The 9,438-nt window shown below is 33.8% G+C and overlaps 1 protein-coding gene and 1 long non-coding RNA gene across 2 annotated transcripts; one reads left to right on the top strand and one right to left on the bottom strand.

Moving 5' to 3' along the window:
- The first annotated feature begins 400 nt into the window (after positions 1–400).
- On the top strand, positions 401–3,344 carry LOC109218357. The gene is made up of 2 exons (XR_002066756.1): positions 401–629; positions 2,739–3,344. It is a non-coding gene; the product is annotated as an uncharacterized LOC109218357 (long non-coding RNA).
- Positions 3,345–4,289: 945 nt separating this feature from the next.
- On the bottom strand, positions 4,290–5,555 carry LOC109218354 (protein PHLOEM PROTEIN 2-LIKE A10-like). The gene has a single exon (XM_019382714.1). The coding sequence runs from the start codon at positions 5,553–5,555 to the stop codon at positions 4,290–4,292; it is 1,266 nt and encodes a 421-aa protein (XP_019238259.1).
- Positions 5,556–9,438: the final 3,883 nt, after the last annotated feature.

Raw genomic sequence — 9,438 nt, 5'->3', positions numbered from 1 at the left:
TGATGAAGTGGGCTCATCACTTTAGCCAAATTAAATGGGCTAGCCCAATGGATTAAGACTTAGTTATTTAACCCATATGTATTGGACTTATATAATTAATTCATTTATATATTAGCCCATAATATTTATTTGGACTAATATATGTTGAATTTAATATATAGTCCAAATTATTTTATAGATTTAATTTTAAGTAAAATTTATATGCCTACAGGCTACCCTTAAATTTATTTATAATAATTATAAATTTAAAATATTTTTACAAGGAGAAAGAGGAACAATGTATAAAAGTATTTGTTTTGAGAATTGTATTTTATGAATTATTAAAATGTTAGAGATACATTAGTAATAAATATTTTGGTCAAATTCGAAGTAAAATGTTGGAAGTGATCAACAACTTATGACTGATAAGCGGGACCAACTTATATTATCCAAACAATCTCTAAATCAAATAGAAGGGAATTTCTGAAGGAACACAGACGTGAATGTAATTGACCAAAACATTAGCTCCGCCAGCCGATAGCTGATAGCTCCGATCTCTTTGCGAAATTACTAAACAGAGAGAAAAGCACTGCAAAGATGTTCGGAAGGAGAAGATTTTTGTCGTTTCCGCTGGTAATTGGCGCTGTTATGTAAGTTTTTTTATTACCCTTCCGGCTTCCTCCATACTAGTTTTGCTTAAGATTAAAAGCTGATATGCATCAGTATGAATTTATACTCTCTCAAGGATACTGCCCTGTACCGCTCTTCAAACAACAAACAGGAAAACCAGCACAAAAAATCCCATTATACTTCGTGTTCTAGGTTTTCTTAAATCGTGAAAGGTGTTTGAAGAAATGTCTAAATGAAACTGCCCTCTTCCCCTACCAAGAACATCAAAGAGGCAAACCCAGAAAAAGCCCATAAGCTGGAAGTTCCAGTTTTTCATGATCATCAATTGAAGATAACGTGCTCGAAGAAATGTCATACTAATGTTTTCATTAATGCGCAAGATATAGAGAGGTTTCCCTTCATCTAATGATTAAATTATAAAGAATTCCTATTCTTGGTTGTTCAATTGTTAGTGTCTGTTATTTACGGATTGCTTCAGGTGTTGTATAGTTTCAAGTCTCAAAGTAGTGTCTTATAGAGGCCATTTTTGATCTGTACTAAATCTAGTGTGCTGTTCGCTTTCCCTTGATATTTGCAATTCCTCTTGTTCCTCCAACAATCTAAGTCTGTGCTTAGCTTGCTTCACCTGCCTAGACAAAATTCTGTACTTCTAGAAAGCTGAAGATACATCAACTTGATAGGTGCTCGCAATCTATCCTTTAGAGCAACTAAAGTTGAGCCTAAAACCTGAATGAAATATCTAAGCATTTTTGGGGATCGACAATAAGGAGTATGAGACAATTTCTGGTTCCTCCTTCCTTATACACAGCGGGATCCCTATCACTGAATCAATGAATTCCTTTGACTAATGGCTGAAAGTGAGTTGGGGAACATCCTCTATATCAAGCTCCCCGCCAAATAAAATAGAGAGAAAAAAAGAAGAAAAGTGAAAGAAAAACCTGTTTTCCTTCTCACTTTTACACCTTTGTCTTCCTAGCTCCTGGTATGTGTACCTTTTGACAAGTTTCTGCTGCTATGGTTGTCAGACAGTGTGACGATGTGATTTTTTATATAATTGGTGTATGGTTGCCAAGTATGCATTTTTGCTTCTGTGGTGTATTTATTAATGTGTATTTTGACATATTGACAAGTTAGATACAGAGAAGGAGTTTATCAAAGAAAAAATAAAAGAATCATTTATAGAGCACTGCCACTGCCCAAGCTACCGCATCCATAGTACTGCACTGTGCATCTACGTCTTATACTCAGAGATGAGTAAGGGAGCATTTGCTTTTGTTTCATCTAATTATCAGATAAAAAAGGAAATATATCCTTTCACATAGACACCAGATGTAAGTGCATAACTGCAGTAGTATTTAGCTCTTATCCGTTGAACCTTCAATGAACATTAATCTAAGAAGGCCAAGGTACTTATATACTCAACCTGAATGGATATCATTAAATTTGTCAAACTTCGAGTTTCATTTTCCTCTTTCTTTGACAACATAATTGATTTTGTGGGGCCTTGCTAGAGAGAAGGATGTCTTATGTTTCTTAAGAGGTAGTGCTGCCTCTTTTAGCCCTTCAAGATACCTTAACTGTGAATTTGTTAGTACTCCCTTGTAGCACTAGCAAATAACTGCTGCATATGCCTTTCTATTCCTCTTCTCCCTGGTAATTGTTGTACTGGTACTTCTACTGGTACTTTTTAACATTCTAATCTCTTGAAAGTAGTGGTGCCTGCCTTTTCTTGAATCATTACCTTTTGATGAATTCTGCCCTTTTCTCAGCTTGGTTTTTGTAAGCCATGATTATCCCCTAAAAAGAAAAAAATGCTAAGCTGATTAATGAGAATGTGCATGCGATGACTTTGTTGGAACCTAAGTAAAATTTCTGGAGTAAGTTGTTCATAATAGAAGTAACAATTATGGGAGATTAAATATAGTGTATTCTTCCAGTATACCAGCTTTATGCCTTTCTTGAACATAGCAGTTGCTGATAAGGCTTTGGCATCTGCATTGTGAAGTTATACCTTGGAGCTCAGAAGTTACAACTAATGTCCTCTAGACTACAGCGAAAAATTTAGCACCTTTTACTTGCATTATGTTCTTACTTCCATTAGCCTGATCTTTTACTTGGCCAATCTGTAGAATTGGAGTTGTATCTGGGAAAGCTATATTTGCACAACCACTTGATGAATATTGGAAGAAGAAACTTCAGGAAGAACCAGCAGCAAAAGAAAATGATGGAAGCACCTCATAGTGTTTGATTGGGCGCCCATCTAAGCTGAATACCATTGTATTTTTCTGTTGGCAGTTACTCTTCAGAAATGCTTTGTGCATCCACATCCACATCCATATCCAAATAGTTAATGACACCATGCTTTTGAAATTCCACCCCTCAGTTGCTTCTATGAGACTACCCATCAAACTTATCCACTTCTTTTCTTGTCAAAATAGATATGCAAAAGCTACCACTGGGCAATACAGCTCGGGAGACATATTACATGACAATTTGGATAAATTTGGCTTTATGTTACTTTACGTCTCATTTATTTCTTCCCCTTCTCTTCTTGCTTAGTGCATCTGACTGATGCAGCCTGAAACTTGAAAGTCGTCCTCTTAAAGTATTTGGATGGAGAACCAAATTGATCATCTTAGAAAGCATGGTGATGACTGAATTGATATCATGAAACATATTGATTCATTTTTAATTTTGAAGAATGGCACAAGGGTACGTCTCATTTTTTTTTTTTTTTTTTGGTTAAGGAGTTTATTATGTTATGCACCTGCACAGTCTGATCTCTAATGCGTATGGAATGAACTTACAATTCTGAATATCACAAATCTTTAGCAATGCCACAAATGGAGTTTGCTTAAACGGATTTCTCATTCATCAATATTTCGGTTAAATGAGACCTCCTGAAGTGTACAGTATTTTTGCTGCCTATTTTGTTGGTTTGGGTTCAATGATAATAAACCTGTAGGTCTAAAACAAGGGATAATAAACTTTCTAGCGCTTCCTGTGTCTTGTGCTAATAAAATTGCCAATGACTAAATATGCATTTTGAAACAAATTCAGGAGCTCATAAGATTCTTTACTGCCAATAATGTTGTTGATTATGGCAGATGCCATTAGTCACAAGCTATTCTTTGATTCATTTTTAACTTTTTAGCACTGACTTATATATAGGAGCAACTGACAATAGTTATTAACATCTTGAATTGTTGGCCTGAAGTGTGAGAAGAGACAAGACTTGACAATGGGCAGTGCATATTTTAATCAGATTGTAGTCTTACAGATACCTCCACGAGCAAAAGAGCTACTCCAGCGGTTGAGGGTTCTCTCTTATTAGCTAAGTAAAAGTTAATTCCTCTGTTTTCTCAAAGCAAAGATGCTATGATCATTAGTTGTAAGGCATAGCTAAATTAAGTAGCTCCTAAAAAATTTCTTTTCTTACCTGAGCCATGATCACTTCAACTGAAGGAAGATAAGGAAAAGAACCATAGCCAGGAGAGAGGGGAAAAAATACATTCAAATTTACATTCACTTTGACAACTTGAATTACTAAAATACAATCAATCAATCAAGTACAGAGCAACTATGTACACTTAGACCAACCAATATTCCCTTAACGAAAGAATGTAATAGGAAGTTTTACAAATGGTAAAAGTACCTTCCCAAGATTCTATACTAAAACTTTAATTTGGAACCAAGATCCAAGGACCATTGAGTATGTGCAAACACAAAGTGAGGCATACACTAACAGCAGTAGAAGACTTCCCACTCACATACCTGTAAGCTTCAGCACTCGTATCAACCACCTCCTCTTGTATAACATCTACACTTCTTCTCAAATACTTCACCTCCTCTTGAACAACATCTATGCTTTTTCTCAAACACTCGAGCAACTTTTCCAGCAGAAACTCCAGAAAAGATCTAACACTCTCAAAGGTCACTCTCCCAGTCAAATCAAGAATAAACCTCTTATTCCTTGGTACTGCCAAAGTATAAGATACTTTATTTGTCCACCCATCGTACATGTTCTGTTCTTCATCCAAAAATTGTTTGGCTTTGAAACTAAGTGGCAAAGAAGAAGAATACATTTTTGAAGTGGTATCATCCATATCCATGTCAGTACTTGTCAAAACTTGATGAGAAGTTTTGACAAAAGTTCCAATGGCACCACTACATATGGCTACTAGCATATCTCTCATTTTGGCTTCATGTTTGGGATTAGTCAACCCAGAAAAGATTTCATTATATGTGTTGACATTCATTGTCCTGTCAAGATAAACAGCAACAGCAGTGCTCACAAACAATTGTACACAATTCCCTATTAGTTCTCTGCACTTATCCTGGCATAGAACATCAACCCATCCTGGAACAGAACATTCAAATTCAGAATCAGTACCATTGCCTTTTTTGTCCGAACAAAATGCAAGAACCAAATTCCTAGCGAAGCTTCCAACAATTACAGAAACAAAACCAGACCCTGCATCAGAAAACAACTTATCCAAAACATGGTCAAATAGACCAGAATTTGCAACCTCAGAAACACCATTTTTCGCGGTTTCTTGCTGGTAACCTTTCACAACTCCCACGGTCAACGCACTTGTGACATTAACAACAGATTGTGAAAATTCATCTGACTTTGCAATCTTGGAAATCTGTTTCAAACTTCTAGGAATTTGATCGGAGTCAGATGCAATGAACTCCTTTAGATCTTTAGAGACAATCCCAATTACATCAGCTGAATCAGACACCATTTCAGCTAAAGAAACAAAAGCACCTATAATTTTCAAAATTTTCTCTCTTTTTCTAACCATAGAAGGTGACCAATAAGCTCTATAAGCACCATAACCAGTGACACCAAGAGCTCCCAAAGCAACAACCAAGTTCCTATTTTTTCGAGTATAGTCCAAACCCTTTCTTACTAGTTTTAAATCCACATAATTCAAAGCCATATAGTCACAATCTCCTAAAATCTTGGACTCTGGACTTCAATCTTGCTTAATGATCTCAATTCTCAAAAAGGGTTTTGAAAATATATTAGTAACTTTGAAAAGATGTATACTAACCTGAAAAGGGAAAGTTTCTGTTTCTGAGTTCTGACTATCTAGATTCTGGTGCAGAGCGTCAGCAGCTAAGAAGGGAAAGGGGCATAGTAGAAATTATGAAGGATTGATTGATAAGAACGACTTGAAATAAGACAGCTACCACGTCTAATCAGTTTCTAACTCTCACGCTAGGTCGTTGTCTACATTTATTCATTAGTAGATTTTTTATATATATTACTAATAATGATTGAATAATTGTATGGGGCAGAATGAATATGGATATAGTAGTAGTTTGGGAAATTTACAGTTGGGTATTCTGTTAATGCAAGAAAAAAAAATGGTGTTGGAAGGATATATATTACGGGACAATGTGGTCCACAGTTTATCTTATAAGATGGTCCAGTCAAAAAAGCGGTGTAGATAATTAGCTAGCAACTTGGTGACCTGGCTTTTGCTACTTTTGCCAAATGTCCCCAACAGACTGGCTCCTCGCGGCGCAAGTTTCGTACGTACTTCAATTTCTCTTTTTCCTTTTTCCTTTTTCCTCTTAAATAGTACTCCTCGTTCCAATTTATTTGAACATATTTGACTGGGCACTAAGTTTAAGAAAAAATAAAACTTTTGGAATGTGTGGTCCCAAACAAGTCAAAAAGGGGTCCAGATTTGTGTGGTTATAAAAGCTTCTCATTAAGGGTAGAATTGTAACTTTAAACTAAATTGTTTCCTAATTTAAAAAATGGTCATTCTTTTTGGAACGGACAAAAAAAGAAATAGGTTCACATAAACTGGAACGGAGGGAGTAGCATTATTCTAGAGATATTTGCACACGTAGAGGTCGTTTGACTCACGAAATATTTGTGGGTGAGTTGTAACATAAAAGATTTTTATACTCTGACTAATAATAAATAAATTATTATATAGTGAATAATATACTAATATTATTATATTGTGATTGCTTGTTTAGAGATTATTTGTGTCGTTAAGTACTTTATGTATTGATTATATTCATTAAGCTCATATTTCTGGGTTGTCTTTAGTTATGTAGCTTGAAAAGGATTCAAGTCTTAATATGGCGTGATTGATACAAAGGGACTTTTTGGGGTGGTCTTAGTGGAATGTTACCCAAATTTGTGGTATTTAAAAAATGATTCTGGACTCGTATAATCTCTTCAGGGGTTTCTTTATCGGATTAAATTGTTCGTCAAAGTTTACCGGCTTGTCATGCTATTGCTCTTCAGGGGTTTTTCTATCGGATTAAATTGTTCATCGAAGTCTGACAGATTGTCATGCTATTACTCTTCAGGATTTCTCTACCAATCCGGTAAAGTTGATGCTATTATTACTCTACCTATACGTTAAGTTGTTCATTGAAGTCCACCAGATTGTCATACTTCTGCTCTTCAGGGATTTTTCTACCAGGTCGATAGAGTTTGTTTATCGAAGTCTATCGGATTGTATAACAAACTCTTCTTCGAATTTGCAACTTTAATTTCGGTCAAACAACCCAAAATCTCTGCTTTAAATGATCTCAAATTTGAAATAAAACTTTCAAATACCAACATAAATAATATCCAATCACCAATTTAGTCGAATAACACCAAATTAAAAGACCCAATTTGTCTTCCTTAATACTTTCTAAGGTCCAACAATTGAGTTTTTGAGATTTTTGCGGTGAATCACGAAAATCTATGTTTGAACTAAAAGGTTAAGCGCAAATTATTAACATTCAAAAGATTTTAACAATAATCGATCATTAACTTTTATTTTCCACCATTAGACAAGAATTTTAAGTTTTAAAAATTAAAGAACTATAGTGTTCAAGTAAAAAAGGGAAATATTTTGCTAAAATCATAAAAACGGGGACATTACACCAACACCAACTCCTTTGGGGTCACGCCGTGCTAGTTTTTGCTCCATATGTTAAAGCCAATACGTGACTTAAAAATTAAAGAGATTTTTACATTCCTATACACTATATGAAACTATATTACCCTTCCTACTCAAGTTTTACTATAACTAGTATCTATGAACGTGCGTTGCACGTTAATAATGGTACGTGATGATTTAAACATTTATTTATATGAAGGAACAATAAAATTTAATTAATGAGATAAATTTTTTTGTATAATAATACAACAATCATCTAAATGCCGAAAATATTACATTAGCATAATACATGAGTTTAAAATAAAAGGACGTCATCAAAACTTACACAAATGATCAATTTTGTTATGTTAGTTAGATAATTATATATTATAGATTAATAGTATTTAATGTGATGGTATCTTAACAAACACTTCTTTGTAGACAATATTTTTTTGTGTATGTTTCCTCCTAATACGTTGGTTGCTCTGCCTTAACCAGAACTCGTGTTGTCGATCTTGATATCCCTCTTGAAAGTGCAACATACAGTTGTTTGTACAAGAAAATATATTGCGGTAAATATAGCCCAATATTTAGGATGTTTGTCCTTGTTCTTTATGTATTATATTTGCAAAACATAAACATACTAAAAATTATTTTTACACAAATTTAAAAGGATATCCTTAGTTCCGGAAGACGAAAGTTGAATTCAGGGATAAGAACATACTTAGAAGCACATTAACCAGTATCATAATTTTTGCATGTATGACGTTATTGTCAAAACTTCTATATACCATCTGTGTGCTATTAAATAAGCTATTCGGCGTATCTAAGTTTTTCAGTAGCATGAAGGGCATATTTTTCTTCAAAATTAACCTATATACAATGGANATGCGATTTGCACAAAATCTAATGATAGAAATTTTACTCTTATTAAATGCACTACTATTACCATTGGATTGATACCAAGTGTTCAGGAAGAACAAATCATCTTTATTGGATGCTCTTCTTCGTTTCCGACACGAAGAAAGAAACATTGAATATTGAATCTGTTCTTACTTTATATTTCTTGTTAGTTGAATCGTTTTTTTGTTTGAGTCCAGAAGTATAACTTTGGCAAGCTAGCTTTTACAATCTCTGCTTTTGTCGATTTTGGAACTATTGGTAGTACTTGACATAAATCACCTCTCAAATTATTAGTTTTTAACCAAACGGTTCATTAATACGCAATATATCTCTAGAACTCCGGGCAATTATTTCGATCGCTTGACACTTAACCATAAGTGCTTCATCCCACATTAGCAATTTTGCTTTCCTTATAAATTTACCACGATTGCTCTGTTTTGATATATTTGTGATGGTAATTTAAGTTGTTTGAAATGGTATATCAAATCTAAAGCGTGTGGTCTAACAATAAAATCATTGTTGGTACACCTCTTGCTATTATTGCTAACAATGTCATGCCTCTTGATATGATATTTACAAGTAATGCATGACATATAAATATTATTTTGATTCCGCCGGGGGCATCTACAAAGAATAATCCCGTTATACCAGAGTTGACTCTTTACAATATAGTCTTGAAAGCTTGTTCTTGTTTGGGATTTAACTTTGATTGTGCTTCCTCAAACACTTGTATAGCATTTTAATTCTTAATAATATACTAACCTTTTTACTTTGTGCTCTAACGCTCTTTTTATGGAATAAATTTATGTGCCCTAAGATTTTTTTTTTGAACATGAATAAGAATTTTACTCATATGATGTATTTAAAATATAATTGAATTAGATTCTCCTGATAAATAATTAATTAAAAAGTTTAATTATTTTGTTTTAACATAAAGAAAAAAATTTATTCTATGTTGATTCAGATATTAATATTAGTTTTTCTCTTATTTTGAATATTTAATCTTAATTATAATTTTATC

Source organism: Nicotiana attenuata, unplaced genomic scaffold, assembly GCF_001879085.1.
Source record: "Nicotiana attenuata strain UT unplaced genomic scaffold, NIATTr2, whole genome shotgun sequence".
In the NCBI taxonomy this organism is placed as follows: Eukaryota; Viridiplantae; Streptophyta; class Magnoliopsida; order Solanales; family Solanaceae; genus Nicotiana; species Nicotiana attenuata.
The sequence above is the reverse complement of the archived record's forward strand: the minus strand, read 5'-3'. Positions and strand labels throughout refer to the sequence as shown.

Bases quoted from the DNA above. Each gene is read 5' to 3' on its own strand.
- LOC109218354 (XM_019382714.1), bottom strand. From the start codon at position 5,555: ATGGCTTTGAATTATGTGGATTTAAAACTAGTAAGAAAGGGTTTGGAC.